This window comes from Delphinapterus leucas, chromosome 14 (genome assembly GCF_059928025.1).
Source record: "Delphinapterus leucas isolate spDelLeu-1000000601 "Yukka" chromosome 14, BTC_Dleu_Yukka2, whole genome shotgun sequence".
Lineage (NCBI taxonomy): Eukaryota > Metazoa > Chordata > Mammalia > Artiodactyla > Monodontidae > Delphinapterus > Delphinapterus leucas.
Window position 1 is genome coordinate 16498275 of NC_143142.1, and position 22042 is coordinate 16520316.

Below are 22042 nucleotides of genomic sequence, written 5' to 3' on the forward strand. Positions count from 1 at the left end.
CAATGTTTGTTAATAATTAGGTTGACACGTAAATAGAACAATTTGGAGGAATAATCTCACATATCTGTGGCTATTTTCTCTAGCCATGGAGGTGGGATTATGGTGATCTTTGACTGTCACTGCTGCATATATATAATGTTTGGATTTTATATACCAACATGCAGTAATTTTACAACCAGAAAAAAGTTAGGTTGTGAAACTGAAACCAATAATATGTAAAAATCACATGGATCCACTTGAAGATGGTTAATTTTACATTCTGTGAATTTTACTTCAATTAAAAAAAAAAAAAAGTCATTGTAACTCAAACTACCCAGACAAAGAAAGATTCCAGTAGAGCTGAGAGCAAAATATCACATGTATGCTTTATAAATTTTACCTTTAAAAAAATTGTTTTGCTTTCCTTAAGCTTTTTGTTCATATTTTTGGTGGGTTTTTTAAAAATAATTATTTATTTATTTATTTATTTATTTAATTTATTTTTTAAGGCAAATCCATTTACTCATTATTTTTGGCTGCATTGGGTCTTTGTTGCTTCACGCGGGCTTTCTCTAGTTGTGGTGAGTGGGGGTTACTCTTCGCTGTGGTGCACAGGCTTCTTATTGTGGTGGCTTCATCTTGTTGTGGAGCACAGGCTCTAGGCACGCGGGCTTCAGTAGTTGCAGCACACGGGCTCAGTAGTTGCGGCGCATGGGCTCTAGAGAGCAGGCTCAGTAGTTGTGGCACATGGCCTTAGTTGCTGCACGGCATGTGGGATCTTCCTGGAGCAGGGCTCAAACCCGTGTCCCCTGCCTTGGCAGGCAGATTCTTAACCACTGCGCCACCAGGGAAGTCCCTTGGTGGTTTTTCCTTGCTTTTCTTTCTTGTATGCTTACAAATGAGTCATTATTTTACTTACTTGCTATTATAAATTCTGAGAAAATCACACACACACACACACATTCACATGAGTGTTTGCCAGAGCATCATCTGACTTTCCAATCAATACAAAATTTGCCATGGGAGGGAGCATTCATGTTCTGTCTCCTCCAGGCCTGTTCTGACACCCAGATTATTCATCTTGGCAACCAGCTAAGATGAAAAGAAATGGTTGGAGTGCATTTTCAGACCACACTATCAGGGAAATTTTTAGCTCCTTGAAATTTCAGCCTCTGGGTAGCACACGTCGGCTCCTCTTGTAGTTCCCACAATCGTAGTGGGGTCTTCAGGATGCCCCTTTGGGTAGTTATCACTGACCCCCTCTTTCCATCATATTTGCTCAATTGTAATACATTGGCTCCGCAGGGGACTCTTCTTCCCTTTCCTGGGACCACAGGTCCTGAACACAGGGTATTCCTTTGTCCCAGCAAACCTACCCTGGGTTCCAGAGAAGAAGTGACATTAATTTATCTTACTTAGCCATATTTTGATGACTGATCAGGAAGTGGTTTAAGGGAGTAGTTGTGGAAAGCAAAGGGCTTTTATTACCAAATGTCAAGGATTGTTCATTCCACAGATTACTGATTACATAGGGGAAAGTGCACTTTTACAATAGAGAGAGACCAGTTACTGCTTTACCCTGGCGCTTAAACTCAGCATCGATTATAGTGGCAGATGCAATACAAAGTTCATAACGCTATCTCTGAAGTTCTGTTGAATCGAATCAAGTCTTGATTACAGGAAATAAAGGGAACACAGTCAGTGAAGTTGGAATGTGAGGCTTCTACACGATAACTGTCTCGGACTCTTCAAAAAATCAGTGTCACGAAGGAAAGAGAAAAGGCAGCGGGAGCGGGGCGGGGCTTCCCTGGTGGCGCAGTGGTTAAGAATCCGCCTACCGATGCAGAAGCAACGGGTTGAAGCCCTAGTCCGGGAAGATCCCACATGCCGTGCAGCAACAGACACCGTGTGCCACAACTACTGAGCCCACGTATGGCAACTACTAAAGCCCATGCGCCTAGGGCCTGTGCTCCGAAGCCACTGCAATGAGAAGCACGCGCACCGCAACGAAGAGTAGACCCCACTTGCCGCAACTAGAGAAAGCCCGCGCGTGGCAACAAAGACCCAACTCAGCCAAAATTAAATTAATTAATTAAAAGAAAAAGTCAGGGGCACTTGCCTAGATTTTTTAAAACTGCAGGTGGAAACTAAAATGGAAATGGAAAGCCACTCTGGAAGATAATTTGACAGCTTCTTACAAAACTTGTACAGGAATGCTCTTAGCAGCTTTATTTATGATAGCAAAATACTAGGAACAATTCAAATATCCTTCCATGGGTGAATGGTTGAACAAACCCTGGTACTTCCATATAATGGAATACTACTCAGCAAGGAAAAAGAATGAGCTAGTGATACATGCAACAACCTGGATGAACTGCAAGGACATATTGTTTGATGAAAAAAGTCTATCTCAAGAAAATCACATACCGTAGATTCCGTTCCTATAAAATTCTAGAAAATACAAACTAATCTATAGCGACAGAATGGGGGAGGGGTAGTGGGGAGGGATGGATTGCAAAGGAACATCAGGAAACTTTGGGGAGTAATGGATGTGTTCGCCAGCTGGTTTGCAGTAATGGTTCCATGGGTGTATATATGTTCTCAAAACTCATCAAATTGTAGGCTTTAAATATGTGCAGTTTATTGAATATCAATTATGCCTCAGTAGAGCTGTTTGTAAAAAAAAAAAAAAAAAGGAATGGGGAGAAAGGTTTCTGTAAGAATTAAATGAAACAAAGCATCTTAAGCACTTTGCCTGGAGTCTGGCACACAATAAGTGCTCCATAGTGGGTGGTGCTGGAACTCGGCTGGTCTTCTGGATGGCTCCATCGCATCTCTCTATAACATTGAAATAACCTGTAATTATGTTGATTATCTGTGGTTTCAAAACGGTGAGTTCCTTGAAGCAAGGACTGTGTCTGATCTGCCGCTAGGGCGGTTTTCCACAGTGTGGTGCTTTGAATCAGTAGAGGCTGTTCCACCACCTTCACTCTAACAAGCCGCATTCTTTTGCTAGAGAACAGAAAAACGTTTTATGGGTAGTGGCCTAAACAGGTCCAGCTGTATCTGCCACGCCCAGAGCTCAGACTCCTCAGGCCTTCTGTCCGTGGACACGCCTGATCCTCCTAACAGCACAAGACTATAGGGAGCCGTTATTGTGGAAACCAGCACCCCACTAAGAATAAACCGATTTAATTGCAAACGAAGCTGTGCTCAGGACTCTACAGTACGACCTAAAAAAGCCCACTGTGTCCTTTCTTCTTAATCGCTTTAAAAAGGAAATGTTTGGACGACATGTTTTCAGGCTCACGTCGGTTCCTACGAACCTGTGACCTTCGGAAAACACGGAACAGACTCACCCCACACTTTCAACGATAGAAAATCTCCGTAATGCTTCAGTAAGGAAAAGCAAAAAAACCCCAGAAAATTTTCAACAGTCGAAACACTCATTACCGGAAATGTAATAAGTATTGAACATCTGTTATTAAACATGCATCGTTCAGTCTCCGTAGAGACTGTCAAAAATTGCCAATGCCGACTATATTTCAAGTCGTCATGGCGGGGTATTGGGAAAAGTTTTCAATTAGCAATAATCGCGCCTCGGATAAACCTCATTGGCTACGATACTGCCACTGCGCAAAGCTAGAGAGCGGGAGCGCGCACCTACCTCCCCCATGGATGACAACTGTCTTTACCATGAGGGCGAGCGACTAACAACGAGCTGTGAGATATGAAGCATTTCCCTGCAAACATTCCTGTTTAAAACACGTGTGCGCGAAGAGCTGCCGGGTATTAGAGCAACTCTTGTCGAACCCTAACCTTTCGAAAATAAGAACGCCTTTCGCTAAGGACGCTGGAGAATTTTATGCAAATTACCATGACATCACCAAGACGCTGCGGGTAAGACTCGCGTTCTAAAGAACAGCGACAAGAAAAAAACCGAAACAGAGAGTAATGCGAGACGGGACGAGTAAATGGAAGTGTTGGTGTTAAAACCAGAAAAATAAATATTAAGAAATAAAAAAATTATTAATACGACTTGGACAACAACTAACACGCAAGTGTAAAGAACGAACTAAAACTGAGGAACAGGTATGAAACGAACTGTTTACAAAAGCTAATCGTTTATATTGAAATCGAAACCAAAAACGATAGTAACACGTGCTAGGAATTTCTAGCAAGTCAATTCCCTATCCAGTAACGGTAAAAATTTGAAATCGGGCATACAACTACTAGTCATTTTGGACTCTCGGCGTTTCTTCCACGCAGTTTGTGACTTGGGACTTACAACGTATTCTCCCGTAGGTTTACGGTGGTTATGAAACACTTTTTTTAAACTTGCATTATTCAGTCTCCGTAGAGACTGTCAAAAATTGCCAATGCCGACTATATTTCAAGTCGTCACGGCGGGGTATTGGGAAAAGTTTTCAATTAGCAATAATCGCGCCTCGGATAAACCTCATTGGCTACGATACTGCCACTGCGCAAAGCTAGAGGACATAGCCCCCCACTCATCGTTCCCAATAAGCAAGGTTCCTATTTCAGAAAGGTGAGTTGCAGCCTCAAGGCAAAACCCTTAATTATTAATGGGCTGAAAATTATACAACCATATTAAGATGTCTCGGAAATATATAAGCTGTTTCTCAGTATTCAGTTGCTTGATTTCACTTAGTTTTGAGTGGAGAATGAAGCAAAGCATTGTGGGAGGGAACATGCTAATAAACTTAATTCAGACTATAAATTGGGGAGGATGAGAAATGTACTCAGTGTAAGGGTGCTGTGGTAAAATATACATAACATAAAATTTACCATTTGAACCATTTCTAAATTCAGCAACCATCACCACTGTACATCTCCAGAACTTTTTCATCATTCCAAACAAACTTCCCATTAAATACTAACTCCCCATTCCTCTCTCCCACAGCTCCTGGCAACCTCTATTCTACTTTCTATAAATTTGGCAACTCTCAGTACCTCACATAAGAGAATCACACAATTATTTGACCTTTTGTGTCTGGCTTATTTCATACCTTGTTTTTAAGGTCCATCCATATTGTAGTATGTTTCAGAATTTCGTTCCTTTTTATGGCTGATGTTCTACTGTATGGAATTTTGTTATCCATTTATTCTTTGATTGACAGGAGGTTGCTTCCACCTTTTGGCTATTGTGAATAATGCTTCTATGAACATTGACATACAAGTATCAGTTTGAGTCCTTCTTTTCAATTCTTTTGTGTTTATATCTAGAAGTAGAATTTCTGGATGATGTGCTATGTTTAACCTGGAAGGGTTTTCTGTGGACATCTTAAATCAGAGGAGAGAGGCTACTTCTACAGTTCATGAGTTTGAAGTAACTTTCACTGTTACTGGCTCGGCAAGTGGAAAGCTACTAGAAACCTATGTCTGAACTTGTTTCAGCTCTGAGCTGTACTCTCCAAAAGACTTTTGGTTTTTGCTACTCACTAAGATGCAACTAGTACTCTGAGAAAATATTTCCCCCAAAATTTCATTATGAAAAATTTCAAACATGAAACGTTCAAAGTATTGCTCACTGAACATTTATGTAGTCATCAACTAGATGTAAAAATGACATAAAAAGGCCTATTTGATGCTGATGTGTAGTTAATTTTTTTTCCACAGCCATAATTGGCAGGGTAGGAAAAAACAGCAGAAAAAAAGAAAGGCTAACAGTCTGATTAATTTAGAGTATTTGATTTTGATCCAGCCAAGGACTTTGTCATTAATTCCTAGCGTGGTGGAGTTGTGAGAAATAAAAAGACAAGGGTCATCCAAAGAACTTCTCAGCCCTTGAGAATGTCTCGATTGGGTGGCTCATTACACCCTGTCAGTAGCTATCAAGGGAAATTGTTTCACCAGCTGTCTTGGATGACTTCATCTTCCACAGATGACTTCCCAGCACTAAGAAAAATAGAAAACTCAGCTAACTTCTCCCCAGAACATGAAATTCTTTGGTGCCTAAAAGCACAATAATCCTGTGTTCCTGGCCAGTCTTTTAAGGATGCTTATTCCACTTGAAGAACTGGAAAAATAATGTGGCTCTGAAGTTTTCCACAATAAAATTTGCCTGGGATTGGGGGTAGTGTCATGTTTTGACATTTCCATAGGTTTTAATCAAATACCCATGTGTGCAGAAAATATTCTGGATTACAATTTTGTTTTCTTTTTTAAAATTTTATTTATTTATTTTTATTTATTTATTTTTGGCTGCACTGGGTCTTAGTTGCTGTGCACGGGTTTTCTCTAGTTGCGGCGAGCGGGGGCTACTCCTGTTGCAGTGCACGAGCTTCTCATTGCGGTGGCTTCTCTTGTTGCGGAGCACAGGCTCTAGGCACGCAGGCTCAGTAGCTGTGGCTCGTGGGATCTAGAGCGCAGGCTCAGTAGTTATGGCGCAGGGCCTTAGTTGCTCCGCGGCATGTGGGATCTTCCCGGACCAGGGCTCGAACCCGTGTTCCCTGCACTGACAGGCGGATTCTTAACCACTGCACCACCAGGGAAGCCCTATAATTTTTTGACTTCATAAAAGTTCCCAGTATACATTTTAAAAAATTAATGTATTTGTTTTTACTTTTGGCTGTGTTGGGTCTTCTTGCTGTGTGGGGGCTTTCTCTAGTTGCAGCGAGCCAGGGCCACTCTTTGTTGCCATGGGCGGGCTTCTCATCGTCGTGGCTTCTCTTGTTGCAGAGGATGGGCTCTAGGCGCGCGGGCTTCAGTAGTTGTGGCACACAGGTTCAATAGTGCAGGCTCAGTAGTTGTGGCGCACGGGCTTAGTTGCTCCACAGTGTGGGATCTTCCCGGACCAGGGATTGAACCCGTGTCCCCTGCATTAGCAGGCAGATTCTTAACCACTGCGCCACCACGGAAGCCCCCCAGTCTATATTTTAATCCTTTTTAAAATTTTTTCCCAGCCAATGTGGTCAGGTTAACTAAGGTACAAAAGACGGGCTTCCCTGGTGGCGCAGTGGTTGAGAGTCCGCCTGCCGATGCAGGGGACACAGGTTCGTGCCCCGGTCCGGGAAGATCCCACATGCCATCTTCCTACCTGCCACGGAGAGGCTGGGCCCGTGAGCCATGGCCACTGAGCCTGCGTGTCCGGAGCCTGTGCTCCGCAACGGGAGAGGCCACAACAGTGACAGGCCCGCGTACTGCAAAAAGAAAAAAAGACTCATGTCAGGTGGCTCTCTCAGCCCAGTGACCTATTTGAGGTGTGGCTGGAGATATTGCTCCCAAACTACTGAAATGGGTTACTTTACCAATATTTACTGCTATGCATTCAATGAGAGTCAGACTCTGACTCCAGCTTTCATACTACTCCTCTGGGCTTCAGTTTTGTTTGTTTGCTTGTTTGTTTTTGGCGGCACCGAGTGGCTTTCGAGATCTTAGTTCCCCGACCAGGGATTGAACCTGTACCATCGGCGGTGAAAGCTCGGAGCTTAACCACTGGACCTCCAGGGAATTCCCCTCACTTCATTTTAAAATGGGGGAAGTGGCTCCTTAGAGTGGTCTTCAAGGTCAGTGCTAGCATATCCTTTGATATGTTCTAAAACACTTAGAAATCGATGTCTTATTTAGGCAATGCTACAGATCAGTGGTTCTCACTGGCTACATATTAGAAGCAACTGTGAGGTTTGTAAACCGACTTGGTGCCCAAATGTCTCCCCAGACCAATTAAATCAGAATTTCTGGGGGTAAGACCCAGGCATTGTGTTGGTTAATTTAGTAAAAACACAAGATGAGAAATAAGGGACTTCCCTGGTGGCGCAGTGGTTAAGAATCAGAATCTGCCTGCCAGAGCAGGTGACATGGTTTCGAGCCCTGGTCTGGGAAGATCCCACATGCTGCGGAGCAACTAAGCCCATGTGCCACAACTACTGAAGCCGGGTCGCCTAGACCCCGTGCTCCGCAACAGTAGAAGCTACCAAAATGAGAAGCCCTCACACCACAACGAAGAGTAGCCCCCACTGGCTGCAACTAGAGAAAGCCTGCACACAGCAAGGAAGACTCAACCCTGAAGACCCAACCACGAAGACCCAACGGAGCCAAAACAAACAAAAAAAAGATGAGAAAATTGGAGAAGCCACGTGGGTAAACACATTAGTCCCTGTATATTATATTTCACTTTAATTGTTCATTTTAACTGTAAAAACATCAGTTTTTCAGCTATTTGTGAATGCATTTCTTCACAACTCACTGCAAGGTGGGAACTTGATTCCGTTTCCATGAGTGGAAAGGTTCGGAAACACTGAAGTTGAGGATGAGTCAAACCTAGATCCATTACTAAAGCTTCTAAAGAATGAATTCCTAAGTTAACGCTGTTTGGATGTACTATTTTGCACTCAGAACAATGACGTCCAAGCTCTAACCGCTTCTCTCAAAGAGATGATGGCTAGGTAGACAGCTGCACATCGCGTACCAGGGTTCGAAGCCTCTGACCACAAAAGGCCAACAGGGGGCGCTACTGGACAACCTGGGTCCCTCCCAGAGGTTTGTGGGACTTGTAGTTTTTCTTGCATCATTTCAGGTTAATGAACTACATTTCCCAAAGTGCAAATACAGCCAGTCGGTCCCCCTGTCGGGCGCGGAGTGTCCCTTAAGCTGTGAAAGGTAAGTGAGTTCTGTGTGGGCTGCAGGTTTCTATAAATTGAGGATTCCACTTCTCCTCTTTGCCCTTTGGTGGGACCTGGGAGAGAGCAGCTGTTCCAACAGAGCGTCTTTTCAGCGGGGTTTCCCGAGCCCTCCGGTCTCAGGAATCGGGATTATCTGTTTAGCTGTTCACTGCTGTGGAATGTCAGGGAGAAGTCAGGGTCCTGATCCCAGATCTGGAAAGCCCAGCATAAAATAATGTTTACATATGGGGTGCGTGTCACTAGAGAATTTCTGCATTTTATCTAATATTACATAAAGGCCTTGTTTTTACAGCTAGAAAAAGCTGGGGTAGAATGCCTTGTCAGGTCTCACTACCCTTCACCTTGTCCAAGAAGCCCTATTTGCAATTGAGGGTAAACTAATAGAATATGGGGGAAATAGAATAAAAGGTATGCATGTGCTTAATTACATTAATAAAATCAAAATCTCGAAAAGTCTGAGCAACGGTTTCATCAGCTAAACTGGAACGCTAATGTGCTTCTTTAGTTTATGAAGAAATAAGATAATTCTGATTTATAAAATGGGAAGTAGGTTTATGGGACACACGGTCCCCCAAGGGATAGTATTAACTAAAAATATAAATGTATTCCTCTGATAGAGACATCTTTAGATATAGTCATATATTAACAATGAGCAATTAAGGGACTTAAAAAAGATATTGAGGTAAACCATTAACTTTTTGAAGTTTATAAGAAATTCAGTTCTGACCAGCCAGGTGTTACTGGGAGAGACAGAATAGGCCTTATATTATGCTAGAATTCTGCTTTATCAATTTTTTAGTTTACCTCCCTCCTTTTTAAAATAGATTTTATTTTTTAGAGCCCCCCCCTTTCTTTTCAGAAACCAAAATATGCAGTTTCCCTTGGATGCAGAAAGCCTTGGCAGATTTGCCAGCCATAGTTAATTTTCATCTGATGGCCACAGCATAGGAGAGCTCTGGCTGTAGGTTCTTAGGAGATCAGGAAGACAGATTGGCTTGGGCTGTTATGAAATAGTCTAGTGTGGGGACAAAGTTTTATTTTGTGGAACATATTAGAAATTCTTGACCAAAACAAATTACTAAAAAGATAATAAAAAGGTAGGCTTGTTGTTTCAGGTTGGACTTCAAAGGACCCAGGAGGGTGTGGAGTCAGTTTGTACTGGTGAGGGTCAGTTGTTAAATATTTGGGAATTTACTGGCCAGTTGTTAGATAAACCATTGGTAGCCTGAAACTGGCCACAATAGGATTATTTTCTTTTATCTTTTTTTGAGGGGGAGGGTAAAGGGGAAGCCAGTTTACCAACACACCCCTAGCAAAGGTCAATTTTTCCTCTAAGCCTGGGGCCCCAGTGTTCATTACATCCGTGAGTTATTAGATGCTGAACTAGCTCACACCCTTCCAGATTTACCAAAGATTGATTTGGATTACAAAGCAAGATTATAAATACACTCTAAGTATCTGTGGGGGGAAGGGGCTTACCTTTCAAGTGAATTGTTTATCTGGGGGCTGTCCTTCTAGGTATTGCGGTCATTGATTAATTCACTATCGGTAGGCTGTTCTCATAAGCATGGAATCCACCCCTGGAAATATGGTCTGGTTGGATAGCTTTCTTTTTTTTTTTTAATTTTTTTTGCCTGCATTGGGTCTTCATTGTTGCGCGCGGGCTTTCTCTAGTTGCAGCGAGTGGGGGCTACTCTTCTTTGTGGTGCGGGGGCTTCTCATTGTGGGGGCTTCTCTTGTTGCGGAGCACGGGCTCTAGGCATGTGGGCTTCAGTAGTTGTGGCACGCGGGCTCAGTAGTTGTGGCTTGCGGGCTCTAGAGCGCAAGCTTAGTAGTTGTGTTGCACGGGCTTAGTTGCTCTGCAGCCTGTGAGAATCTTCCCGGACCAGGGCTTGAACCCATGTCCCCTGAATTGGCAGGTGGATTCTTAACCACTGCACCACCAGGGAAGTCCCTGGATAGCCTTCTTATTAGGTAAAAACCTGTACTACTCTCCTGTACATTTTTCTCATACCTAGATATTATCTTTCAGAGGACAGTATTGTATGCAATGCCAACAAATTCCTATTCCCCAGCCATTTCTCAATATAGTGCTGTTGGCTCTTGTCACCCTTCTCATAAAATATTTCAAAGTACCAGTTTGCTGATTATTAGATACCTTTTGGGTTGGCAGCTTCCAGATGTAAGTTGAAATCTCATTAGTAACCTGCTCCCAAATCCCGTTTAGGGTGGGCTGTTTTGGGGAAATAAGGATGCTACCCCTCCATTCTTTATTTTTTAGTTTCTTGCCTAGAGTTAGTTAGGGTTTGTCTATATATTTTTAGGCTAAGCTTAGCCCTTTTTAATCTCTATTCTGTTGATAATCGTGTGCTCTTGCTTTCATTTTTGTCTAGATCAAGGGCAACATGAGGCAGGCATATGTTTCAGTTACCTGCCCTAGTTCACTTTGTTTATTTAATTTCAAATACGTTTTCGCCAAATACTATATGACTGCTAAGCTAATATGGTCCAGATATTGGAGTTTTGTCTACCTCTAAGGCAAAGCATTCCACATTTTGGCTTCTCTTCAAACTTCTCCATTCTTTTCTCCCTGTCCCTCCCCCTCCCCCTGCCATTCCCCCTCCCCCTTCCTTCTTTTTTTTTCCTCTTTTTGTGGGGGAAGTTTTTTTTCCCTTCATCTCATGGCTTTTGGCATTTCTGTACTTCCACTGTTCTGGGCATACTAGAGCATTTGCAATCCAAACATTCCTCTAAGAAATTACTTTAAAAAAATTTTTTTTTTTTTTTTTTTTGCATGGCCTGTGGGATCTTAGTTCCCCAACCAGGGATTGAACCTGCACAGTCAGCAATGAAAGAGCAGAGTCCTAACCCCTGGACTGCCAGGGAATTTCCCGCCACCAATTTTTTTTTTTTTATTGTGGAGATAGGTAATATAATGAACCCCCATCCATGGACCCATCACCCAGCTTCAACAATTAACAACCCTTGGTTAATCTTGTTTCATTTATATACTCCACATTTTGTTTACCCATTCATCAGTTTTGTGGGGTTTTTTTCATTAAATTAAAATTTTAAAAAATTTAGGTGTAGTTGACATTTTCAGGTGTACAACTTAGTGATTCATAATTTTTAAAGTTTATATTCGATTTATAGTTATTATGAAATATTGGCTATATTCCCTGTGTTGTACTATATATCCTTGTAGCTTATTTATTTTATATATAGTAGTTTGTACCTCTTAATCCCCTTCCCCATCTTGCCCCTCCCCCCTTCCCTTGGTTACCCTGGTTTTCAAAACCCAGTTTCTCACTTGATGCTTTTTTTTTTCCCTCTCTAGAATGAGGATGAGCTTTGGGTTAACTTTCAGGACAGCAAAAGGCCGCTGGGTGCCGAACCTCAGCCAGCAGTGCTCACGCGGATCCACTGGGTTATTTGTGCCACCAAGTCCTCCTCTGGACTCTGAGAAGGTCAAAGAGTTACAGCGCTTTATCACCCTTTCCAAGAGACTCTTAGTGATGACTGGGGCAGGAATCTCCACTGAGTCGGGAATCCCAGACTACAGGTCAGAAAAGGTGGGACTTTATGCCCGCACGGACCGGAGGCCCATCCAGCATGGGGATTTTGTACGGATCGCTCAAATCCGCCAGCGGTACTGGGCGAGAAACTTTGTGGGCTGGCCTCAGTTCTCCTCCCACCAGCCTAACCCTGCACACTGGGCTTTGAGCAACTGGGAGAGATTCGGAAAGCTGTCCTGGTTGGTGACCCAAAATGTGGATGCCTTGCACACCAAGGCGGGGAGTCAGCGCCTGACAGAACTCCACGGATGCATGCACAGGTGCAGGAAAGCCTAAACAGTGTGAATGCAGACACGTGCTCCATAAGAGCAGGGACCTTGGCCGTCCTGGTCACTGTTGTCTTCGTTAGACCACGAGGAAACGATTTGGGAGGAAGTTGTTTACTTTGGGGTTGATCCCAGCAAACTCAGTGAGGGAATGGGAAGTGAAACAGGGAAAGTGGGAAAGGCAGGGTAAGGTTTTGCTAATGAGTGGGTTACTGCTTGGGGCATCTGGGGCTCAAGCGTGTCAGGGGCGCTCTGACTGTAGAGCAGCTTCAGAACCGTCTCACTGGAAGTCAAGGGGAACTGGGGTGTTTATCCACTGCCTCCCATCCTTCATTGGCTGACGGTCACTCTGGGGGAATTAACTCCCTAACACTTGACTCTGCTCCTCCGGAGAAGGCTTCCATGGCCAGGGAACTCCCTAAACAGGAGAGACACAGGAACTTGTAAGAGAACTGTGGGAGGTGCCCTCTGAGTGTCCCGAGGGAACTATGAGCAGAGCATATGCTACAAACTGCTGGGTTTCCAGTGCCTAGATACATAGATCACAGGATAGCCAGAACCCAATAAATATTGATGAAATGACCATATGTAGCCCTGGCAGTAACTTGTAGCTAATTGGAGACCGTTTCCTTATCTGTAAGCCCCAGAGATCACCCTCTGAGGACTGAAATCAGTCTGCCAGTCATAAAATATTTATTGGGTGTCTGCAACACGTGGTGTGCTACTGGTGTGCTACTTGCTGGTGTGGAGAGGTCAAAACCAAAATATAAAACGTGGTCTGCTTAATATGTGAGAATTTTGTAATCTGTTTGGTGGGAGACCCAAAAATAACAGGTTTAACAACAAACCACTCCACACGTGATTGTTAAATTATGTGGTTCTTGATAGACATGTTTTACAGGTTCAGAGAAACAGAGTTAGTAAAGATTGGAGTAATCTTTTATGGGTGAGGTGGGGCTGGAGAATAGCTCAGGTATGACTAGGCAAAGGAGGGGAAAGAGGGCTTTCCAAGTGAAGGGAACTTGTAGAGTCTGGCCTGGTCTCGTTGGAGGCTAGTATGAAATCAGATTGTCTGGGAAGGCTAGACCCAAATCCTGGATGCATTTGAAAATCATGCAGTGCACTTTGGGTCTGTTGTGAGAGACCAAAGGGTACTGTTAGTGGTTTCTGAGCAAGAAAGCAATATGATAAAAATAGCATTTGAGGAAGCCTGGACAGGATTAGAGAATTAGAGTGGCTCAGGAAAGTCAGCTGGAAAGACTCAGACCAAGGTGGCATCAGGGGATGGGAGAGCTAAGGATGGCTATGGGTCCATTAAAATTTTTTTTAATGATGAAAATTTCAAACATCCACAAAAATAAAGAGAGTAGTATGATGAACTCCCACATACCATCACCCAGATCCAAGAGTTTTATCAAGATTTTACCATGTCTACTTATCCTTTCTCTGTCTCTTTTTGAAATATTTTAAAACAAATCCAAGACTTCTTGTCATTTCATAGGAGGCCTTTTAAGTTAAAAAAATAAAAGCCAACACAGTCTGATGATTGACTAGATAGAGAGTAAAGGGAGAAAACTGAGTAACAAGTTTTTTCCCAAGGGTTTCAGCCCAAGTAACTGGAGGAAGGTGATGGAGAAGCTGTGGAGGGGGATTGAAGACAGAAGTTAAGTTTGACACGACCATCAAGGAGACTTGGACTAAAGTTTGGGGGAGAGGGCAGGAGTGGAGTCCTGTATAGAGGAGGAAACTGTTAGCACAGAGGCACTGTAGCAGTGACCACAGAGACACCCCAGGAAGGGACAGTGGAAAGAAAACAGGTTGGAGGCTGGAGGAGCAGAAGAGGAACCAACTTCCATTTTTCTTTCAACAGCTATTTAGTGAGTGCCTGCTATGTGCAGACACTGTTATGGGCGATGGGCACAGAGCAGTGGACAAAGGACTCAAATTTCTCTTTTTTTTTTTTGGAGGGCCATGCAGCTTGTGGGATCTTATTACCCTGACCAGGGACTGCACCTGGGCCCTGGCAGTGAAAGCCCGGAATCCTAACCACTAGGCCACCGGGGAACTCCCCAGAAAGTGTTTTAAAGAGAAGATGGCAATGGACAGCAGCGATTAGAGCAGAGGATGGAGGGGGAAGGGGGAAAAAAAACCCTGGTTTTGGCACTAAGTAAAATGTGGTAAAGGCTTTGCAGTCATGTTAAGGATAAAAGTGAGCTAGCAGAAGGTTTAAGCAGGGAGTGTGTAGTAAGGAAACAGATGCACGTTTTTCTAGAAGGTTGGCTGTGGAAGGAAGGTGGTAGCTAAAGAGGTCATGAAAAGGTATTAATAAAGCGGGGAAAACACGGTGGGTGTCAGGGAAAGAAAGTGGTGACGGAGGAGCTAGAGATGGTTGGGGGTGAAAGGTCTTCAGTAGCTTCGTGCCTCCCCAGCACAGCTGGCCTCCTCTCTGGTTTCAGGGTCCTCTGCTTGGGCTGCGGTGAGCAGACTCCCCGAGGGGCACTGCAAGAGCGGTTTGAAGTCCTGAACCCCACCTGGAGCGCTGAGGCCCATGGCCTGGCTCCGGACGGTGACGTCTTTCTCACTGAGGAGCAGGTACAGAGCTTCCGGGTCCCGCCCTGCTCTCGATGTGGGGGCCCCCTGAAACCAGACGTCGTCTTCTTCGGGGACACGGTGAACCCTGACAAGGTTAATTTTGTGCACAAGCGGGTAAAAGAAGCCGACTCCCTCCTGGTGGTGGGATCGTCCTTGCAGGTAACTGACTTGGTGTCGGGATGGTAACTGCCCCCTTTGCGGGCTGGGGAGCCCGGGAGAGGCTCCCTATTGGTTTATCTCTTCCTGCCTTTAGAGAGCTCTTATCTGCGTCTTCTGCTCCGACAGGTGTACTCGGGCTACAGGTTCATCCTCACTGCCCAGGAGAGGAAGCTGCCAATTGCAATACTGAACATCGGGCCCACACGGTCGGACGACTTGGCATGTCTGAAACTGGATTCTCGTTGTGGAGAGCTGCTGCCTTTAATAGACCCACGCTGACCACAGCCTGATATTCCAGACCCGGAAACTGGGACTTTCACTTGAATTCTGCTGCCAATGGTAAAATGCCTTCTCAGATACCAGATTCCAGTTCCCGCTCAACTGAGAGCACTGACAAAAGAGAGAAGGGTCTAGGTTTCTTAATGTATGGCCATTCTTTTTTTTTTTTTTTTGCGGTACGCGGGCCTCTCACTGTTGTGGCCTTTCCCGTTGCGGAGCACAGGCTCCGGATGCGCAGCCTCAGCGGCCATGGCTCACGGGCCTAGTCGCTCTGAGGCATGTGGGATCTTTCCTGACTGGGGCACGAACCCGTGTCCCCTGCATCGGCAGGCAGACTCTCATCCGCTGCGCCACCAGGGAAGCCCTGGCCATTCTTAATTGAAACTAATTTTTTAACGTGCATTACGCTATATTGTTCGAAAGACTGATTTTTGAATTCTAGGCACATAGCTATTTAAGACAATGTTCCAAAATCTGCCATTGCCTTTTTCCCCATTTTTAAAAAATAACAGCTTTATTGAGATATAATTCCTAGGCCATGAAGTTCACCCTTTAAAAGTACACTTTAAAAGTATATAATTAACGTGTTTTTAGTACACTCACAAAGTTGCACATTAATCACCACTAATTCCAGAACATTTTCATCATGCCAGGAAGAAACCCTGTACCCATTAGCAGTGATTCCCCATTCCCCACCCCCTGGTCCCTGACAACAACTAATCTTCTTTCTGTTTTTGCCTATTCTGGACATTTCATACAGTATGTAGCCTTTTGTGTCTGGCTTCTCCACTTGGCATAATGTTTTCAAGATTCATCCATATTGTAGCATGTGTCAGTACTTTATATCTATTGATATTTTCACCTACGAGTACAACCACTTTAAAAAAATATAACAGCTTTTTTTTTCAGCTTTGAGATATAATTCACATATCATACAGTTCACTCATTTATTGCATACAATTCAATAATTTTTAATATATTCCCAGAGGAGTACAGCCAGTTTGAAAAAGACTTTATTTTTTTTAGAGGTCTGAGGTTCACAGCAGAATTGAGCAGAAAGTGCAGGAGTTCCCATATACTCCTTGCCCCTGTTCACTAACATGGTATTTATCGTTTACCTACTGAAGGACATCTTGGATGCTTCCAACTTTTTGGCAATTATGAATAAAGCCACTGGACTTCCCTGGCAGTCCAGTGGTTAAGACTCTGTGCTTCCACTACAGGGAGCACGGGTTTGATCCCTGGTGGGGGAACTAAGATCCCACATGCTGCGCAGCATGGCAAAAAAAAAAAAAAAAAGTAAAGCTGCTATAAACATCCATGTGGAGGTCTTTGTGTGGATGTAAGTTTTCAACTCATTTGGGTAAATACCAAGGAGTGAGACTGTTGGATCATATGATAAAAGTATGTTTAGTTTAGTAAGAAACTGCCAAAATGTCTTCTAAAGTGGCTGCACCATTTTGCATTCCCACCAACAATGTGTGAGAGTCCTGGTAAAACCACTTTTTAAAAACCATTTTAATTGAAGTATACTGACATACAGAGAATCGCAGCCATCATGAGTGGACAGCTTGATGACGATGTAGAGCATCTAAATCAAGGAACAGAACACTGCTAGCACCCAAGAAGTCCCCTTGGCAAATCACTTTTTAACTAGTTCTTGTTACTAGAATAATACATATTTATTACAGAAAGTTTAGATGATACAGATAAGTAAAAAGGATTTTAATACAAATTACCCATAATCCCACTACCGAGATAACCAAAATCTAACATTCTGGTATAACTAAGTCTAAATCTATTCTTACGAAAGTTGAATCAAGCAGTACAGTATTTTATTACATCCTGTTTGCACCTAACAGCACAGAGTGGCCATCTTGACATTCCCTAAATGCTGTGGGTTTTTTATGGTAGACTGATGTACACAATCATTTCCTCCACCCCACTGGCAGCTTATTTTGGCATTAACTTGTTTTATTTCTTTTTAGATCCCTAAGGATTCATCCCTGCTTCCTCTAACTGATCGAGGCTTACCGACTGCCGCCTGCAGAGGGCAGCAAACCGACATCTCTCTGCCAGCCCATCTCTGAACCCCGCAGCTTTCAGAGCCCAGGAGTTAAAATCTTCCAGCTGATGAGATTTGCCCCTGAAGAGGACTTTTTCAAAGCCGCAGCTTCTTTTGATAGGAAAACTGCTTTCTCTCCCTTTTTATCTCATCAGGCAGAAGAAATAGCCCAGGAAATATGTACCTCCAGAGTACTAACCTAGGGATCTCACTAATGTGGGTAAAGGGGGAAGGAAATGACTTAATTTATAATTCCGAATGCTTAAATGTCTTTAACTGAACCATTCTGATATATTTTTTGAAAAGACGAACAATGATATGAATGAATTTTTTATAAACCAAGGAATAGAGAAAGCATATTTTTAAATAGCACATTAGGTATGTGGGCTGTTACATATATTTTTATATTTTTTAATCAGCTAAAAGTGAATGTGGCTTTATGACACGGTTCTCTAAGGATTTCTGCTTGATTTCAGCTGCCAGAATGAGACCAGCCTTGAACCTGGTCTGCAGAGAGGAAACAGTGAATTCCCAAGTGGGTTCTTAAATTGATTTGTTTCTGCTGAGGGAAGCAGCAAGACTTGTTTGATTACTGTGTTAGCCAGAGAGAATCATTGTTGCAGGCTAAAGCTTTCTGCACGATCTCATCAAAAAGCGAAGCGGATGAAAGAATCACAGCCTATTCTGGGTAGTCTTTTGTCTAAAATCAGGGCAAGCAATACATGTTCATCCTGCATCTGCCTAGGAAGCAAATTTCAGTTGACTGGGATAACCCAAGATCTTGAAAACACAGAGTTCTTTTCACCTGCACAGCTGTAGGTTCGCTCACAGCCATTCATTAATTCTGGAGAGTCGTAAGGCTGTGGTAAATCGCACTCCAGCTTTTTTGCAGATAGAGATGCTAAGGTGCTCTGAACCAGATTTGCTCAGTTACCCACAGTCAGTACCACCAATAATTGCATTCAAATCTGGGTCTTTTGAATCCCAAGCCATTCTCATCCACAAATCTCATAAACGGTTACTGACCAACACTGTATTTAGGTACTAAGGCTACAAAGATACAACCTCTTGCTCTCAAGTGGCTCACAGAGGATGTGTTACCTCCCGTACTCTCATCCTTTACCAGGATATGTCACAGAGTCATGCATGGAATGACAGGAGAGGAAATTTAGTCCATCACCCCTTCATTTTATTTTTGAGGAAACTAAGATCCACACTTACCTAAGGCCACAGTATGTTGTTTCAGAGCCAGGACGAGAATCTGAGTAGATCTTTCTCCCAGTTCTTTCAGACAGCAACGCTTCCTACTTGTCTGAAGATTATAGTTAGAAGGAAGTCAGCCTGAAGTAGAAGTAGAAGCCAACAGTACACCCGGCCAGGAATGGTTAAAATGTGGGCAGTGGAGAGCAGATTAGGCTGCGAGGGAGGGAAGCCAGGCTCTTTCATCACCTAATGCTGGCATGATTTATGAAACCGAGTCTTGAGGGCCTTAGGAATGTTTGTTTTGTTCATATTTCCTCCTGAGATGGAATTCTTTGCAAAAAGTTTGTCTCAAGAGGAACCTGGTATTTCCTGAAGCTGATGCTTCTCAGGTCTCCTTACTTTACATCTTTTGCTCTCCACCAGCACAGCAGTCCCCAACCTGCTGTAAGTGCCCTCGGTTGGAATAACAGACTTCTACTAGCGGGTGCTCTCAGCTTTCACTGCCCTGCTTACATGGTTGTAACTGCATAAGCCCAGCTTTGGCTGTGACTTTCAGTCATATCCTTCCTTGTTGCTTCCACAACAGCTCTGCTATCACAGTTTTAGTAAGTACAAGTCATGAAGGCAAACAAGTACAGAATACTCGAATCTCCTTCCCACTAACTCATATTCCTTCTTTCATGCTGTCATAAATTGAATATCCTCTCAGTTCTCCCTTAAATAACAGCATTTGTTGGGACTTCCCTGGTGGTCCAGTGGTTAAGACTCTGTGCTTCCACAGCAGGGGGCACGGGTTCGATCACTGGTCGGGGAACTAAGATACCATGTGCTGTGTGGTGCAGCCAAAAAATAAATAAGAAATAAAATAATAGCATTTGTTGAGCATACTATATCTCAAGCATTGTGCAAAGTATTTTACAACATGTTAGCTCACTTAATGAGTTAATCCCACATGAGATGCTTGGATATGCATAAAGGTCAGTCTTCAGTGAATGCCAAACATTTCCTGAGAGGATCAAAGTCAGGACGGATAGGAAATTCGACACTCCTAGGTAGGGTGACCAGCCATCCCAGATTGCCCAGTACTGAGGGGTTTTCCGGATGTAGGACTTGAAGTGCTAAAACAAAGATGAGTTGGTCACCTTGCTCTGAGGAATAGCAAAGGTTGCCACCAGCTATAATAGTTAATTCCAGATATATTATTCTTGTTGAGATTCAAGATGGTGCTCTGAGATCCAGATTGTTTCCGTAATTTCTGTCACAAAAGAGATCAATTCCACTTCATGAAGAAAAAAAAAATTTAAACTCATCCATGAAAGCAGAATGTTTTTTTTTCTCTCGATTTAATAGAAAAGGAATATAGCACAGCACTGAAATAGAAAATAGACAGACTTGGATTTCCAACCCTGTCTTGCTACTTAGTAGTTAGGTGAACTTGGGCAAGTTGTTTTATCTAAGCTTCAGTCTCTATAAATGAGGATAATAGGAGCTACCCAATTGAGTGGTTATGAAGACTAAACAAGGTAATGATGCACGTGTAGCTCACAGCACAGTGCCTGACAGAGTAAGCAGATATCAGCCATTATCACTAGAGTATGGGAGGAGGGTGGGAGGGGAAGCCATCCTACCTGCCAAACCTTTGTCTCCTATTGAGTATTCCTTTGAGTAGACTCACTCGGATCTTCCCCAGAGCCACTTTTCCTTTTTGTGTACCTGTTTGTCTTTAAAAAAAAAAAAAAAATTACAAAAGCCAAGCTTTGCTTGATGTAATAAAGCCTTTCTAAAGAAAATAAAGCATATTCTTCCAGAAAACAGAAGCCTCCTATACTACTGGTGGGAATGTAAATTGGTGCAGCCACTGTGGAAAACAGTATGGAGATTTCTCAAAAAACTAAAAATAGAACTACCATATGACCCAGCAATTCCACTCCTGAGTATATATTGGAAAGAAACAAAAGCACTAATTCAAAAAGATACATGCACCCCAATGTTCACAGCAGCATTATTTACAATTGCCAAGGTATGGAAGCAACCTGTGTCCATCAACAGATGAATGGATAAAGAAGATGTGGTATAAATATACAATGGAATACTACTCAGCCGTAAAAAAGAACAAACTTTTGCCATTTGCAGCAACATGGATGAACTTGGAGGGCATTATGCTAAGTGAAATAAGTCAGAGAAAGACAAATACTGTATGATATCACTTATATGTGGAATCTAAAAAATACAACAAACTAGTCAATAAAACAAAGAAGCAGACTCACAGATATAGAGGAGAAATGAGTGGTTACCAGTAGGGAGAGGGAAGGGGGGATGGGCAATATAGGGGTGGGGGTTATGATGGGATTATATGAAATCGTGTATAAAACTTTTGAAAATTGTAAAGCACTATAGAATTTAAAGGCTCTTTCATTCAAAAAGTTAAAAAAAGAGTATCCTTCCTTCTATTTCGGAAATAGTATTTATTGAACATTTACAACAAGCACTGTAGGAAGCATTTTACAACGCATTTACTCACCTTATTCCCACAACCCTAAGATCCACGCACTGTTACTTCTTTTGAAAGATAAGGATCCTGAAGCTCACAGACCTTATGTAACTTGCCCAAGGTCACCTAAAGTGACCAGGCCAGTAATCAAAGCCAGTCCAGTTTTGAACTCGCTCTCTCTTTTGAATGTTCTCGAAATTCGGTGGGGTAACTAAGCAACTGTACTTTGAGAAGGAAGAAGGGCAAGGCTCAAGAAACTTTCAGAGTGACCCCAGTTGGGTCCTAAAATATGAATAGGCAATCACCAAGCGGGGAGAGGGAGATCATTCCAAACGGAGGCAACAGCAAAAGCAAAAACATGGTCAGAACTGCAAATTCCTTCACCTTTTCTTTTTCTCTTGAAGGGGGTGGGGACTCAAGTGAGAACTTGGGACGCCCCTGAGGCCTTTGGCTCGTCCGAAATTTACTCGCTTCTCTCCTTGGCCATTCCTCCTTTTCGCCCCATTTTGATTTCCTGCACCCCACTTTCCTGGTCCCCTCGGTGCCTCCCCAGGATGAATGAAACGGAGGAGTTACCAGCCGGAAACTAGTAGAGGGAGCTGGGGGAAGAGGTGCGTATGTGCAGGGAATGAGAGACCCAGAGAGGGGCACGCACGGTAAGAAAGTTGACCCCAACGTCACACGCACAGGAGGTCACCGTCTTTTCACACTTGACTCGCCCACTCTGTCCTTCCTGCCGGATTCTGAAGGGCGCACCGCCTCCCACCTTCCGAGGACGCCAACCACTG

The 22042-nt window shown here is 43.3% G+C and overlaps 1 protein-coding gene and 2 non-coding genes across 3 annotated transcripts; 1 reads left to right on the plus strand and 2 right to left on the minus strand.

Annotated features, from left to right (window-relative positions):
* Window positions 1-3482: 3482 nt before the first annotated feature.
* LOC115804127 (U4 spliceosomal RNA) lies at window positions 3483-3623 on the minus strand. Its single transcript, XR_004024979.1, has one exon. It is a non-coding gene; the product is annotated as a U4 spliceosomal RNA (small nuclear RNA).
* Window positions 3624-4330: 707 nt separating this feature from the next.
* Window positions 4331-4471, minus strand: LOC115804137 (U4 spliceosomal RNA). Its single transcript, XR_004024987.1, has one exon. It is a non-coding gene; the product is annotated as a U4 spliceosomal RNA (small nuclear RNA).
* Window positions 4472-8536: 4065 nt separating this feature from the next.
* SIRT4 (sirtuin 4) lies at window positions 8537-22042 on the plus strand. The gene is made up of 5 exons (XM_022550939.3): window positions 8537-8601; window positions 11962-12459; window positions 14922-15216; window positions 15343-15555; window positions 17484-22042. The coding sequence occupies exons 2-4, from the start codon at window positions 11963-11965 to the stop codon at window positions 15493-15495; spliced, it is 945 nt and encodes a 314-aa protein (XP_022406647.1). The 5' UTR covers window positions 8537-8601; window position 11962; the 3' UTR covers window positions 15496-15555; window positions 17484-22042.

Excerpts from the sequence above, each read along its gene's own strand:
- SIRT4 (XM_022550939.3), top strand. The coding sequence starts at position 11,963 with ATGAGGATGAGCTTTGGGTTAACTTTCAGGACAGCAAAAGGCCGCTGG. Across the intron at positions 12,460-14,921 it reads CTCCACGGATGCATGCACAG|GGTCCTCTGCTTGGGCTGCG; the intron begins GTGCAGGAAAGC and ends CTCTGGTTTCAG. Across the intron at positions 15,217-15,342 it reads TGGTGGGATCGTCCTTGCAG|GTGTACTCGGGCTACAGGTT; the intron begins GTAACTGACTTG and ends CTGCTCCGACAG.